A 15,794-nucleotide genomic window follows, 5' to 3' on the forward strand; every position below is an offset into this window, starting at 1 on the left:
GCTATAATATATATACCAGGAGCAATTAGGCTGCCAAGACATGCAAGTGAGACACGATCTATAAAATGGGCCAAACACCCAGACTGAAAGACCCAGGAGGAAGAGAAAGAAAAGGAGGAGGCAGTAGCTTTCATCCCAACATTCACTAACAGATATAGAGTGAGAGCTCTCTAAATATAGCCTTCTATATATACAGTCATGTATTCATGTATATGTCTGCAGCAAGCCTGTTGATCATGTGGTATCCAAAGGTCACAGAAAAAGCTGGCTTAGACTCCTATATAAAAAACATGTATAAATTAAACTCCGAGCCACCCAAAAGTCCTAAGCCTCTGTCACCTTCAGTATCACTCAGCGAGAGAACGGCAAACATTCCAAATTGGTGTGAATGTCATCTCTACAATGTACCACTCCCTGATGCTTCTCTTTTCATCATAAGCATCTTTCCAGAATCACCCTCTTAGAGCTCCCCATATGGGTCCAAAAGAAGTAGGAATGGCTATGCCATCAACCATTATCCACCCTATTTTCCCAGGGGTCCTGAGCTAGGACACATCAAGGGCAGCCCTGGCTCAAAAATCATTCAATAAGACTTTATTAAATACTTTATCCTAGACATCCTAGGAGACACAAAAACCAAATAGACCTCAAGCAACTTATTTTCTACTGAGGCAACTGGGGTGCACAGTACAGAGTGCTCTGAACCTAGAGCCAAGAAGACCTAAAATCAAATCCAGTCTTAGAAACTTGTTAGCTGTGTGACCCTGAGCAAGTCACTTAACCACTATCTGCTTCAGTTTTCTCAATTATAAAAAATGATCATAATTGTAGCCCAGAGTTGTTGTGAAGATAAAATGAGATGTTCTAAATTGTCTAACATATTGCCTTGGTGCTCATTTCCTTCCAATTGGAACTTAATATATAAAGTATATAGAAGTATACAGAAAGTAATTACAAGATTGGGGTGGAAGGAAGGTATGGAGGTAAAGAGATGGTAGAGGGTACTAACGATTAAGAGAATCAGGATAGGCTTCCTGTAGGTAGTGGCACCAACGCTTCAAGAGGTTTAAGGAAATCAGGGATTCCAGATGAGTATAGAATGAGGTTAGCCCTAAGTATTTCCTATGTAAGGAAGAATTGATGTTGGTCTCTAGTTTGCTCACCTGAGATACCCAAAAGAACCCTGAGTTCCTAAAGAGATCATGAATGCACATGCCCTTCAAAAGACCTGATGAAGAAACCGTTGAAGAGATTACCAAAATGACACTGGTAGCCCTGGAAAAATCTATGTCTCCAAAGGATGCTATAATTCAACAAACAAGTTCCATCTCAACACATCTGGCACATACCATCTCAGCAAGGAGTGCCTTTCCAATCTGCAGCTAAGCTTAGAAGTATTCAGATGATAGAAAAGCAGAAAAATCCAATGGAGCCTTCAAGATTCAAAATTAATTGCTGAAGACTTAAGTAAGAAGGATGGGCTTATTCTCAGGGCAGTCTTACAATGAACTATGGAGTTTTAAAGTACTAAAAAAAAACCCCAAATCCTTCCTGCCTCAATATATGAATTTCATTATAAAGATACCTCAAAATTCCATTGATTTGTCTTCTCCTGAAAAAAAGTTTTTATATATGTATGCATGTGTGTTATTATCATCTAGACTGTGATATCACCAGTGTGGGGATCTCCCATCATAGGTCAGCAACCATTCTGCAATCTAAGTTCTCTGAAGGTTACCTGGAGCATCATTTGCCCAGGGCTACATACCTGAAACCAGGTTGTAGTGATTCTCAGGCCAACTCACTATCCTCTGAGTTTTCCTACCTTTCCTGTTTTCTTTTTCCCTCCTGCTCAATTCTTGCATCTCCGTTTATTGATTATTTCATAGGAACAGATTTGTAGCTGGAAGGAACCTCAGGGATCATCTTGTCCAATCCCCTCTTAACAGAGATAGTGAAATAGAAGTCCAGAGAAAGTGCTTTACTCAAAGTAGCAAAGCCAGAATTCAAATCCATGTCCTTTCTCTCTTAACTCCAAATTCATTGGAATTTTTTATTGGGTTTGTTTTAATTCCATGACAGTGTCTACTGAGAAGCTGAAAACTGACCCTCATCCCCCTCAAACAAGTTCTTTCTCAGAATTTTGCTGTCCATTTTCCCCAGCTTAAAACCTCTGACCTCTCTTCATCCATTCATTCCTAAATCCTATCCATTGTTTCTTGAAAATCTCTCTCATTCCTTTTCCCTTTCCCTTGTCTAGATTCTGCCGCTTCACACCTAGATCACTGCTCCAGCATCCTACTTTGCCTTCCTGACATAATAATACTTATCCCCCCCATCTTATAAATGAGAACATTGAGGTTCAGAGAGTTTACAAGACTTTTTCAGGATGTCACAACCATGAAATGGTACACATATACCATGTCTTGTTTCTTCTTTTCATAATTACTATTAATTTCTTTTCAAGCAACATTCCTGACTTTATCACACTGTATAAATCTTTTCATCCAAGAGGCTCCCTTTACCCTTGGACTATTTCTCATATTGGAACTACCCTGCCTGTACCCCTTCTGTCTCTTCCTCAGATCAGACTGGTTCCACCCAAAACTTCTATTCTAAGGAGGATGCCCAGGTCAGTCATAACTTTATTTCTGTCCAGGTTGTCCTTCTAACTCTTCACAGGACTTTCTCTACCACATGGATAGACCAATAGTACCTTTATCTCCTCCCCATCCTTCTTTTCAGTTCCTTTTTTAAATGTGTTGTCTTGTTGTTTAGTCATTCAGTCATGTTGATCCCATAGACTTTAGTCATGGAACTTTCACTGCAAAGATACTGGAGTAGTTTCTCATTTTCTTCTCCAGAGTGTCCCCATTTTACAGATGAGGAACTGAGCAAATAGGTGTTAAATAACCTGCCCAGGGTCACACACTAGTGAGTTTCTGAGGTCAGTTTTGAACTCATATTTTCTTAACTACAGGTACCACTTCACTCAGCTGCCCCAGTTGACTTAGTCCATTAGAATTTAAGCTCCCTGAGGGCAAGGAAGGTCACTCTTTCCTTCTGCTTGTATCTGGATTTCCAGGATTTAGTAATAAATTAGCCTGGCCTCTTCTTGTTTCTTGTTCAGTTAAAATAAATCAGTTTGGCTACCTATTTCTTACCATGTCAAATCTAAGTATCTTCTTATGACTCTCAAAGCTATTCATAAATTTATACTATCTTACATTATTTTCCCCTACTCTCCAATACAATCATGTCACCTCTAGTCAAATCAATCTCCTCAATTAGGCTCCCTCCTGCTTCTGTGTCTATAAGAGGGTGGTTAGACCCACCCTAATCTTCTCCAGTTATCTAAATCTTATACTTTTAAAAAACAACTTAAGTTCACCCTCTTCCACCGAGGAGTACCTTTGGCCTATTCAGCCCTTATGGATCACTTCTTTCTGAATCCTTTATCACTACAATCCACTGGACACAATTCAGCATTTGAGTATACATGGTTTTGCATTAGTAACAGACTACTTCAAGCATGTTGATCATGTCTCCCAAATAAGATTTTAAGTCTCTTTAAGTCAGATGGCTCTTATATGCCCTACTTCTTGTGTTTCTCTGGTATTAGCTAGCACACTATTGAAGACACAACAGATACTGTATAAAAACTCAATTGGTTACAACTGCATTCAGCATTTGAATTCCAAAAAACGATAGATTTCACCCAGAGAGTAATAAGGCATTGTGCAGAAGTAATTAGTACTTTTTAGGAAATTGAGACCATCGGCAGTGGTATAGTATACCTGACAAGGAATGATGGGAAATCGGTCAATCTCTGGCCAAAAGGAATACAATAAATAAAGTCCTCCCTGCAGCTGTTCACTAAAATCTGCCAACACTACCCATATTCCATTGCTACACAGTAACCCATTCATGATCCATAATTTGAAAACCTGCATTTCACCCATGGACAGCCAAAATGGGATGACTCTTGCAAAAATCCAAGACCTCCCCCAAGAGTCCCAAAGGATTTCTCCCTAATCTGAGGGAAACATATTCTAAACTGCAGGGCCATGCCTTTAAGTGTTTGGAACAGTTGAAGAGGGGGAACATCCAGGCTCATCTGTTACCTCAGCTGAACCCAGTTGAAGCTAGCTACCCCACAGAGAACAGATTAAAATCAACACCTTGACTGTCCATTTTCTTTCCCTATCCTAAAATCTCCCTTAGCCAGTACCTCCTTTTCTATCTTTGTGATACCTCCACTTTTGACTTCTCATTCATAAAATCCACAACATACCATAAAAATTTCATAGAAGAAAATGCAATGTCAGCAGAGTCACTGGGCATCTATTATTCTTACTAAAGAAAGTGATAAAGGTCAAAGAGATAATAGGATACCAAGTATATTAATATTGGTTCTTGAAGGTCATTATCTTTGTAACCCTTGCAAAGTAGGAAATTCTGGATTAATGTCTTATTTAAGATGAATCAGTTAATTTAGTCTCAAGATTGAAAAAGCATTATCAAGGCTTCATGTTCCTACTCCAGACACTGTTTCGTGTATAACTGTTCTAAGAAGATTGATAAAACATTTACACTAGTTTAAAAAAAAAAGATGAAGCACACTAAAAATAATTTCATTGCCTGGTTTTAGAGTTTAGTTCATAGCTCCATTCCAGAAACTGTAACTTGTCTAAGGGTCATTTTAGGGATTCCGGGAGTTCAGATTGATCCCAGAAGTCTCCAGACCCTGCATTTGCTATGTCAAAATAGACCCCTCAGCCCACTCTGAGATAGGGAACAAAGTTCAGTGTGGAAACAATTAAAGGCAAGATATCTTCAGAAATTTTAGGTCACTATATGCTATTCTGCTTTTAGATGTCCCCATAGAGTCAACTTCTAAATAGAATTCATTCAAGTAAAATACCCAGCACTCAGAGGTCAAGTTCACTTGCCCCTCTAGAAATAGCCTCTCTAAGAATGCTCCGATCACATCACCCTTCCTCTTGTCTTCTCCTTCCCTCCCTACAAATGGGTGCAACTCTGATAAGAAGGCTAAAATTCCTGTTAAGTCCAAGTATCCAAGAACTTAAATAGGGCATGTTTCGCACAGGCTACCTCCCCTCTTCTTTTGCCCTCTCTTATCTAATACTAGAGATAGAAAGAAGCGTGGAACAACAGGAACTTTCAGAAGAAATACAACAGGAAAAACTCCTTAGAGCCAAAGGAAAGAAGCAGATGCAGTTTCTCCCACTTGGACTGCCCTGCTAGCCTTAGCAGCAGCTAACAATGTCCCTGACAATCTGTGTGGCCTCCATTTTATAAATCTCTTCTAGCTGGTGTGCTCTGGTACATCCAAAGGAGATGAAAGGAGGAAGAGGATGGGGAGCAGCAAGGGGAGCAAAAGGTGAGATAAGAAAGGGAATGATTTTTGGATGTGCGTTTTCCTCACTTTGTCATCCATGTCCTTTTAATGAACCACCCATTCTTCCTGAAGAGAGAAAGCAACTGATACGAGTAGGAAATAGGTCATATGGACATGGGTTTTTCCATCCTGAAACTCTCAGAGAGAAATGTATACCAAAACTCTATTAACAGTAGCCCTCAGAGCTATTTCTAATAGAGTCAAATTAATAAATACAAAAAAATCTACCCTTTCTAATTAAGATAAAATGTTTTTCTTGGCTCCTCCCTCCCACACACACACACACACACACACACACACACACACACTAACACAAATAAATCCCCCCACCCTGTTTTATCAAAATTTAAATAAGTTTGGGGAAAGTGAATACTGTATCAGTAAGAAGCCTACTTCATTATCTTCCTTTCTTGTTCTAGGAATCTTAATATGTGAGCAAAAGGCATCCATTGTAGTTGGTACAGTTTTCAACTGTCACTACTGAAATGCTACAGCTGACAGGGTTGAACTAGAAGATTACTAAGCACCTTGCCAGCTTTAAGTCCTATGACCCTATGATTAAATAGGAAAAAGACATTTTCTTTGTGTGTGCTTGCAGAAGGGGACATCAGCATTAGGTCCCAGATGCTGAGGAGTCAAGGACTCTAGTTCTTTTTCTTATTTCTCTATGGTGGTTGTAGCCTTCCTGGTGTGAATCTGGAGATAAGGTTCCTTTTGCAAAAGGAACAAATGGGCTTGTACCAAGAAGTATGGCTTCCTACCCTCAGAACAATAGCTATTACAGTGTCCCCAAAGCCAAGTGAGTACTCTTGAGTATGGGGGCTCAAGATAAAGAAATGGAATGAAGACACTAAAAGACTAACCCAGGGGCAAATGGTCCCCAAATGAAAAAGAACTAATCCAAGCTCTGGAAAACTGACTTCATCATAGAATTTTAAGTAGCTGGCTCTCAAGCCTTTTCCAACTTTTGGCATGCCTCTCCTGCTAATATTTTTTTTTTATTTGTCTTTGGTATGGGCCTATTCATCTCCATGAACATCCTACCACCCACAATCCAGTTTCTTTACATTTGGGTCAAGGACCACAATTATTATCAATTTTAGAAAATAATAAATTATCCATGAATACAAAATTCAAAACACTATTTAATTCACAATAGAGGCAGAACTAATTAGCCTAATGTCTGAGGATCGTGTCTACTGCATTGCATTGTTAAAAAACCATCCACATCTACACATGTACTGCTGCAAAGATACATTCTAGAACCAATTTATTCCCTTTATCTACTTTAACTAGCCAGGACCTAACCCTACCATCTCCTTGCTAACACTTTAGCAAGAGTAAAACAAACCATTTTCTCCACAAAAAAAATAGGTTAAATTAACTCACTCATCATCATTTTGCCTTCTGAATAAGCCAGTCAAACCAACTTAGCTAAATACATCTAATTTTGCATCTAATAAAAGAATTGCATCTACTTTGTACAAGTCAATAATTCACTAGCAACCTAGAGAGGAAGGAAGGCTCCTCTCTCTAGAATTTAGGGTTCCCTCAGATTCCTAGTTGAACCATGAATTCTAACCTAAGCTTTTTTAAAATGTTTTATAAGTATTGGTCAATCGAGTTTAATAAAGACCCTGGGGTCAAGATGTCCAGGTTTCAAAAACTGGGAAAGACAGGAGAATTAGTTGAAAGAATTTTGCCGGTAGAGAAGACTGGAGGAGGAAAAGAAGGCCAAGTATTTGGGAAGCTGTCATAAGGGAAACAAAATAAAACTAGATTTGTTTTGCTTAACTTCAGAGATCAGGTCCAAGAGGAATGGGAAACTAGAGAGAGTTCGATTTAGAATCTTTAAAGGAAAAATTTCCTAACAGAGCTGTACAAAAATCAAATGGGCTGCCTTAAAAGGTCCTTATTATTGCTTGTCTTCAATTGGAGACTGGAAAAGGGCTTGTGTGAAATGTTATAAGGGGGATTCTTATTCAGGTATGGATTAGACTAGATGGTCTCTGAGCTCCTTTCCAACTCAATTTCTGTGACTTCCCATGAACAAAAAACCTGGAATCACAGGTTTGTTATTCAAGGGCTCAACTACTTTATAACCCAGATGTCTGAATTTGCCATCCCTTCTAGGGACAAATCCCCCTGACAAGTTCATTTGGAGATCTGCTGGCATCAGCAGACCTAGAAATAGGAAATGAATGTTGCTTGCTCTGCTAGGAAATTCAGAGCACAAAGTAGATTTAAAGGGTAGCCCCTACTCAAAGTTACCAGATGTGTATTAGTTTGCTGATAGATTTAAACTCTTTGGGAGTCATTAGGATCCGGTATGACAATAATTAAATCTGAGTGTCAATCCTGGTACCAGGAGGATTGAGATAGCCCCTCATAGAAAGTGCTAATTTAAGCAGCAATTTTAATGACTTTTAATTAATTTCCATCTTCTACATTTTTAAAAGGAAGAGAGGAATTCACTTTGTTTTATAGGCTTCATTGGGTGGAAGGGGATTGCCAGGGGAGTGACGGGTGGCAGTTGAAAAGATGGGGTAATTCTAAGGTCAGCTTGCTGTCTTGGAAAGAGAATTGAACCTGGAGAAAGATGACTTCTATTTGAATACTAGCTTTGCCATTAATTTGCTGTGTGACCTCAGTGCAAGTCACTCTTCCTCCCTTGGCTCCAGTCTCCTTATCAGTAAAATAAAGGGGTTATTGTACCTAGAGGAGGATAGCTAAGGACCCTTCCCAGTGGTAAATCTTATGAAAATAACACTCTATATTGAATCCGCGCTTTCCACAAGCATTTGGACTTAAATATATCTATATCTATAAAAAAACACACGTGTTCTCATTATTCTACATGTCATACAGGAACACACTTCCTAGTTGGCTCAGCATCCCTCCTCAAATGATATTATGAAATAGAAGGTCTAACCTAACAAGCAAGGACAGGTATCTTTGGATGGTAGACAAATTCCTGTTTTGTCCTGGGACCTTAAATCTTTGAAGTCTACATACAATCTTGTGTCTCACTTGCGCTTTCATTCTCTGTGACCTGAACATACTGCGGATGATCCCATTTCTCTGTCTCTAGCCTAAACCCTTTCCAAAAATTATCTCAGACCTCTCTATTTAGTCCTGGGTGACCCACTCACAGTTCCCTTCTGTTTGGTTAAATCTGTCTGCTAAGGCTTTCCACCTTAGGAGAGGATGGTGCTAATCTTTGCCACCCATGGACAACTGGATGGCACACATACACACATACATACAACCTGCCAAGTGAGAATGCAGGAAGCCTTATTTTGAGACTACAAAGAGCTTTGGGATGGCTCACCAAAGCAAAGAGTGAAGGCCTGTGCTCTAGCTTTTCACTGCCAAGCTGCAATCCTTCCTTTAGGTAAGCCGTTTGAAGTCCCCCACTGATGGTGACTAGGGAATCTGGGGTAGGCAAAGGCGAATTAAGGACACAGCATAAAGCCTCTCATTCCCCTCATTTCCTTTAACTTCAAAAGCAGATTGAAAGGGGGAATTGAAATCATTTTCTTTCCTAAAACATGTCAGCATTGTGCCTGTACCCAAAACAATCTTCCCAAAGCGAGAGGGTTGCAGGAAAACCAATGTAGCATGGCACATGCTTAAGAATCTACAGGAGTAGCTTCTGAAATTCCACTCGAGTGCTACCTATTATTAACCTGCCCCTTCCCAAGTTAGGATAGGAAAAGCTAAACATAGCTATTATTACTGAGTATATCAGAAATCTCCAGGGAATAGAAAGGGGATTTCTAACCATTTTTGACTAGTAAATTGTCAGCCATTATATGAGGCAATACCTTTCCCATTTTAGGAAGCTCTTCCTGAGGGAATCACTTTGAAGAGCCATGTAATCATAGTGGTCATTTTTCCATCAATAATTTTCATAGAATTCCTATGATTAGGGATGTGTTCTTTTCCCTCTTTCCCCCCTCCCCATGACCTCCCAATGAACTAGTTAATTCTTAGGGTGAATTGAGTTCTATCAAATTATTTACCCCAAATTTTCATGCTCCCCCCACTAAAATTTCAAAATAAGAAGTCAGCAGCTCTATTCAGGCCTTGGCCCGCCAATAACATGCCACCATTGCTAGGCATAAGCCTGTCCCTGGTGGGTACAAAGCATTCAACTCTAGAATAAAAAGAAAATAGGAATTAAACCCAAAGCTTTTAACCACAAGCAACCACATAGGCCAAAAGAATCTGGGGGGAAAAAAATCTTAAATTTTTAAAAAAACCAATATAGTTTTGATGTAAAATTAACCATGATAATCCCAGCAAATTTGTTCACATGGAATCTAGGTCATGATTAGGTACCTGCTAGGAGACTGAGCAGACCCATGCAACAAATTAAAGACCAATCCCTGCATCCAGCTCAACCGTTGCTAAACCTTCCTCTTAGCCCCATTTCAAGGAGAGACAACTCCATAGAGGTCCGACAGGCTCTGAGGGACATTTTGATAGAGGATCAATAAAGCAAAAACGGGATCCTCAACCACTTTCCCTTGAGTCTTTATTTTTTTAAACAAAAATGTATTTACCTACCAAAGTTGGTCTCTCCAAAGGGATGGTAATTTTTCCATTTCTCTCCACCCAGTCCACCAGGGCACCTGAAGTAGTATTTATCACTGAGGGAGGGGAAGAGGCCTTGGGAATGAGTGGCTGAGCCCAGGCTGCTTCATTTCTTTTCCTTTCTCTGCCACAATGTCCCAAGCTGGGTTTTCATGGGTAAGGGTAAGAAGATAGCCAGACAGATTTCTGCTGATGGAGGAAATCTCTGCTTGTTCTACCAAGTTGAATGATAGCAACCAACACCTCCGAGGACCATTTTAGTGAATATGTTAACTGCGCATGCAGATCTATAGCAGTAATCCCCATGTACAAACACATCACTTCACAGACCCGGTCCATACATCTAGGACCATGCTATATCCTCTTAACTCAGGGCAGCAAGAAGTCTTACAATTTCCATGCAAACTTCCTATGGTCCCCTCTCTCCCTTCTCCTGTTCTACCTGTCAAGCTGCGATTGGGTAAAACAAGTTTGGCCCCCTGTTGTTTCTCTTCCAACCCAATGAAGACCACAGAAAGTAGAGAGTTCACTTGGTCCTCCTTTGGACTGGCCTCCAACTGCTGAGCTTCAGATCCTAACACTCATCAAGGAACAGGAGCAGCAGCAGACAAGCCACATCCACTAGCACCCCTCTTTCCTCCTCTGTTCTCCCCTCTCTCCTGTCCTGTCATGGCCAAATGACTCTCTTTTGGACCAGCCTCAAAGCCCTAACCAGAGCTCCCCTCTGCAATCTTAGCCCATTGGGTGGAAGACAGTGGAATGGCCTGGCCTGCCCAGCCCTGATTTGAGTCACTAAGAGTATTCCAGTTCCCCACAGAGCAACATGGTAGCTCCAGCTTTGTGTCTAGTCTGGCAAAACCCTAACCCTCTGAAGCAGCCCCCTCTCATTACCAACCCCTTGTCCCCCCCTCCCCTCCAGCCCCCCACCTTCCGACAGACTCCTTCCTCCCCACCGGGCCCCATCCAGGCTGACTCCGGACCCACTGCCCTAGGGCCCTATCTCTTTGGAAAACTAGGGTGGCCATGCAAGTGGTGGGGGCAGGGAGGGCAGGGCAGGGGAAGGGAAGGGAGAGGAGGTGGGGAGTGGCAGGTGAGAGGGTCTTTGGCAAAGGATATGGCCATTCGGTGATCTTTTTGGCGTATTTCCTCACCACATTGTCCTCGCTGAAGAGGAACAGGGACCGGTTGACCGTCAGGCAGTTCTGTCGGACGGGAATGGGGTTGTACAGAGCCATGGTCCGGGCTCGCTGCGCCATGGATTGCTTGTACATCCTTTGCGCCCCGGGCTGTCCTCCCTGCCGGCTGCCCCCGGCACCCCGGCCGCCTCCACCTCCCACGACTGCCCCGGCGCCTCCTCCGGCGCCTCCTCCCCCGTAGCGGGCTGGCATCTCGTCTCCGAACCGGGCCATCCTGCAAAGAGGAAAGGGCCGAGGGTTACGAGGCTGCGGCGGATGCTGCGGCGGACGCTGCCGCTGCCGCTGCTGCTGCTGAGGATGCTGAGGATGCTGAGGATGCTGAGGATGCTGAGGATGCTGCCGCTGCCGCTGCCGCTGCTGCTGCTACTGCGGAGCCGCTCCACATCCCAGCCCATCGGGCGGCGGCGGCGGCTCGGCTCGGCGGGGCGGGCGCTGTGCGGCTCAGGCGGCAGCCCGGCCAGAGCAGGGGCCAGCGGCGGCTCGGGACATCTTCCTGGCTGCTCGGGGGGAGGAGGGGCGGGCGGAGAGGCTGTGGGGGCGGGGCACGGGGGGAGGGGGCGGAGGATGGGGAGCGAGACGAGCAACGCAAATAATACCTGATGAAGAAATCAAGGCGAACCTCTCTCCACCCCCTTCCAAAGGTCAATTTCCTTCCCCCCGCCAATGCACCGCAGGTTCTCAGAGCCCCCCCCCCGCCGCACGGACAGTTTTTAAAGAAATGCGGGCACCCCCCCACACCCCACCCCGGCGCCCCCCCACCCGGGAACGCGATGCAACCTTCAATCCCTCCGATGTCCCGGTCAGGACTGCATTTTTGTCAAAAATGATTTCTCTCTGCAACTGAGTGCGGTTCTAGCTTCTCCCGCAAAAAAAATCATTTAAAAAACGAAAAAGAAATAAATAAGATGTATTTTTGCAAAAGAAAAGAAAAACCAGCAGAAAATACCCTCCCCCCCAGGTCTCTATCACTTGAGCATTTGCTTCTGAGCCCCAAAGAAATCAATATAGAGGAAATAGATATGTAGAAAAGAAAAACGAGCCCCAAATGAAAGGGAAAGAAAGGGGGGGTTGGAAAAGAGGAAAAGCTTGGGGGGGGGGGGTTGAAGGGGCTGGGGAGGGGGTGAGGGAAGATGCTCGGAAGATCGCGTTAGGCTCCTTGAAGACGCAGGGCTGTTTGCTCTTCCCGTATCCCCACCCGCGACTGCTGCTCCTGCCCTGATGTGTGAGCGTGTGCGCGCGCGCGAGCGCGCCTGTGGCTCAATTTGGCATCATCTTAGGGCTTGAATGCAGCAAGGAAAGTCGGTAAAATCCGAACGTGAAAGCGCAAGGAGTGTGGGCCCTCCACCAGCTACTCAGGACCATTGCCTGGGGGCTGCAATGGTTAACATGGCCCCCCTTCTAAATTTCTTCTCCTTTTGAGTTTGCTAAAATAAGAAGGGGGGGGGGACAAGAGGAAAGGAAACAGGAGAGTGAGAGGGAAAAAAAATGGGAGAACAGGTCTGAACCACTGGCAAGCTGAGCTATAATGAGCAGCGACTGATCAATTTAATGTGGGAAAGAACAGCCCAAATATTTAGCACATGATGTCCTGGAGACCAATCACAGGAGATACTGCATGACCAAACCCACCAGAGTTTGTGGGGGATTGAGATGTGGGGAGGCAGAGGGGAAGTTGGGACAGATCCTCCTCCCCCTAAGAAGCCTAGAAAGAAGATCTCTTTTCCCTATCCTTACACTCCCCAACAAGGACTCCTATGTTAGTGATCAAATGCTTTGCTTCTTCCCAGTTCCTGGCCTGAGGAGGGTGTGGTGGGAGGCTGGCTGAAGAAAGGTGAATGTAGTGTAGAGATATCTACCTACCCAAGCTCTAAAGAAACTAGGGTATTCCTTAAAGGAGAAATAAAAACCAAGCCCCTCTGGGAAGTCTGGACTCTCTTTTCTGAACTGAAAATCATTAACCAATCATAATCCATTTTTTGCTATCAGATATTAACACCCAAGATTGGTAGCAAAGGGCTCACCCTTGGGCTATAAGATGTCTGGGTCAGAACCCTGGAAGGTGTCCCAGGCAAAGAAGCAGGAGATGGTTAATCTCCTTGTAGCTGATAATCTGGTGGCAGCTACTATGGCCTACTTTCCTTCCCTTTTTCTCTAGTTCTTCCTTCTAGCTGGCCATGGAGTTAATGCCAATTAACTGACATAGAGCTCTGGGAAGGATTAGGAAGTCCTGTCTTCTTTACTAGGGTCACCAGAGAAGCTTAGAATGTTAGAGCTCAAAGGGTTAAACCAGTTTAGAGGGCTCTCAGGGGGGTAAGGAAGTTTGTCTAAGGTCAGAAATTTCAGAGAAAACTTCATTCTCAGTCACAAGTATCAGAGTTGGAAGGGACTAGGAGACCACTAAGTCCAATCCACTCTGTTTTATTAAAACAGAGTTAAAAATTGTATACCCAGATTGGGGAAGTGAGTTTTTTGTTCAAGGTCAAATAGATTGTTGTTTAAGACACAGTTAAGATTCAAACTCACATCTGATTTCAAATCCAGTTCTCTTTTCACTATTTTTTTTTGCATTAAAAAAAGTATTCTTTTTTACAACCTGAGTTCTGCAACTGGTTATCCTTTTTAGGCTATCTGTCCATAGGGACCTACCCTCCCCAGAGCAATGCAATCAATTTGCAGAAAATATTACTAAGTCAAGATGGGGTTGAAGGGCAGGATAGAGAAGGATGACTCCAGGCAATCTTAGTGTGAATATATGGACATTTAAAAACATGTAGAGAAAAATATATTACTTTTAAGATTATTAACTGTTTTACATAATCTCTTATTTTTCTTCTATTAGTAGTGTGAGTTAACTAGAAAATCCCAAGATGTGAAGTTAGACCACCTTTGACATGGTATAATGGGTCTGAAATCAAAAGAGCTATATTCTAATTCAGATTCTTCTACTTATGCTTTCTATGATTTTTGGTAAGTAATTTAACTTCTCCAGGTCTCATTTTCCTCATCTATAAAATGAACGTATTGGACAAAATGACCTTTAAGATCTTTTTTCTATCTCTCTTCTTAAAACATCTAGTCCAACTCACTCAGACATAGACATATATGTGTGTGTGTGTATATATATATATATATATATATATATGTACATATATATATATATATAAAGTAACCTTTCCAAGGTCACAGTTAACAAGTAAAGCAAAGGTTGAAAATGTTAAAGGAAAGGGGGAGAAAGAGCAGCTCATATGTATGTATATATATATATAATATATTATATATATTATAAATATAATATATTATATATATATAATCTCTGAAGCATAGCTATAACTCAAGTTTAGCAACTGGGTTTTTGTTCTAGGGCACTGATGTTAGAAGTGGGGCACAGATCATTCATCCTTAAGGATGTCAGCTGGCCAAGGCTACTTGGGCTTTGAGGACTGACTTACTCCTCCACCTGAGGAAATGGAGAACCAGGAATAGGGGTAAGGCTGACCCTTCACAGATATCACTGAAAGTTGATGGGATGGGTCTCACAATTCAATTATGCTCTGAAAGGGCATACTTTGTTCAAAAGGAACAGAAAATGGAGAAGTATTACATATAAAGAAGATGGAGAAGTAGAGAAGTGTTATACATAAAGAACATTCATATGTGAGAAAATCCAGGGATCTAATAAGATAAGCATGGTAGAGAGTACTTGGATAAAGAGCAAAAGAAGGAGAAACTAAAGTCACATTAAATGTGGGATTATATCACAGACTACCTGAACAGAAGGATGAAAAATTAACAAAGGATTTGAGATAACAAATGAGCATGGAGACTTGAAAGAACATGTTGGTATAAAGTTTTATGGGTTCAATGCTAAACTGCTACAGTTCTTTCTCTGTCAAAAGAGAAGGAAGAATAAGCATTTATATGGTTCCTATCATGTGACAGAAATAGTGATTTGCCCAGATCACACATCTAGTAAGAGGCTGAGACAGGATTTAAACTCAGGGCTTCTTTATTCCAATCCCATTGCTTTTTCACCACCTCAAAAGCAGAGATGCTGATAGGTTCTTGGGTCCTTTCAGGATATTTTCATTCTTCAAAGAAGAGAGGAAATCATAAGCCACTCTGCTATTTGGTACTGGATTCTAATCCAAAAGGAGGAACTAGTAATTGAGCAGTACCTCCATCTTAGAAACCATTGATAGAATAAAGGGAAATCTAAGAATCATTTGGTATGGATACTGAATTTTTGAGGGAACAGATTTCAAAGGGTTCAGCAAATGATAGATAAGATTGAACAGCCTAAAATTTTAAAATGTAAGACAGACCCAAAGGGACAAGAAGTTCTCATGAACTGAATGTTGGAGACACAAATTGAATTTTGATAAAGAGAAAAGGGAGGGCTGTCTAAAGAGACTAATGTGGTTGCAAAAAGAACTCATTGAACAAGGCATGTTTTTAAAAATATATTATAATAGATGGAAGCAAGGAAGAGGAAAGGAGAAAGAAGCTTTTATAAAACACCTTCTATGGCCTAGACATTCTGTGAGATAATTTACAAATATGATCACATTTGACAGGTA

General features: G+C 41.9%; 1 protein-coding gene across 1 annotated transcript in view; it reads right to left on the minus strand.

The window, feature by feature from the left end:
- The window catches only part of CACNA1A (calcium voltage-gated channel subunit alpha1 A), a 366,968-nt gene that overhangs the window by 241,583 nt on the left and 109,591 nt on the right, over positions 1 to 15,794 (minus strand). The window contains exon 3 of the mRNA XM_074203549.1: positions 11,138 to 11,431. Within this exon, the coding sequence (XP_074059650.1) occupies positions 11,138 to 11,431 (294 nt within the window). The remainder of the gene's footprint in view (positions 1 to 11,137; positions 11,432 to 15,794) is intronic.

This window comes from Macrotis lagotis, chromosome X (genome assembly GCF_037893015.1).
Source record: "Macrotis lagotis isolate mMagLag1 chromosome X, bilby.v1.9.chrom.fasta, whole genome shotgun sequence".
Taxonomy (NCBI): domain Eukaryota; kingdom Metazoa; phylum Chordata; class Mammalia; order Peramelemorphia; family Peramelidae; genus Macrotis; species Macrotis lagotis.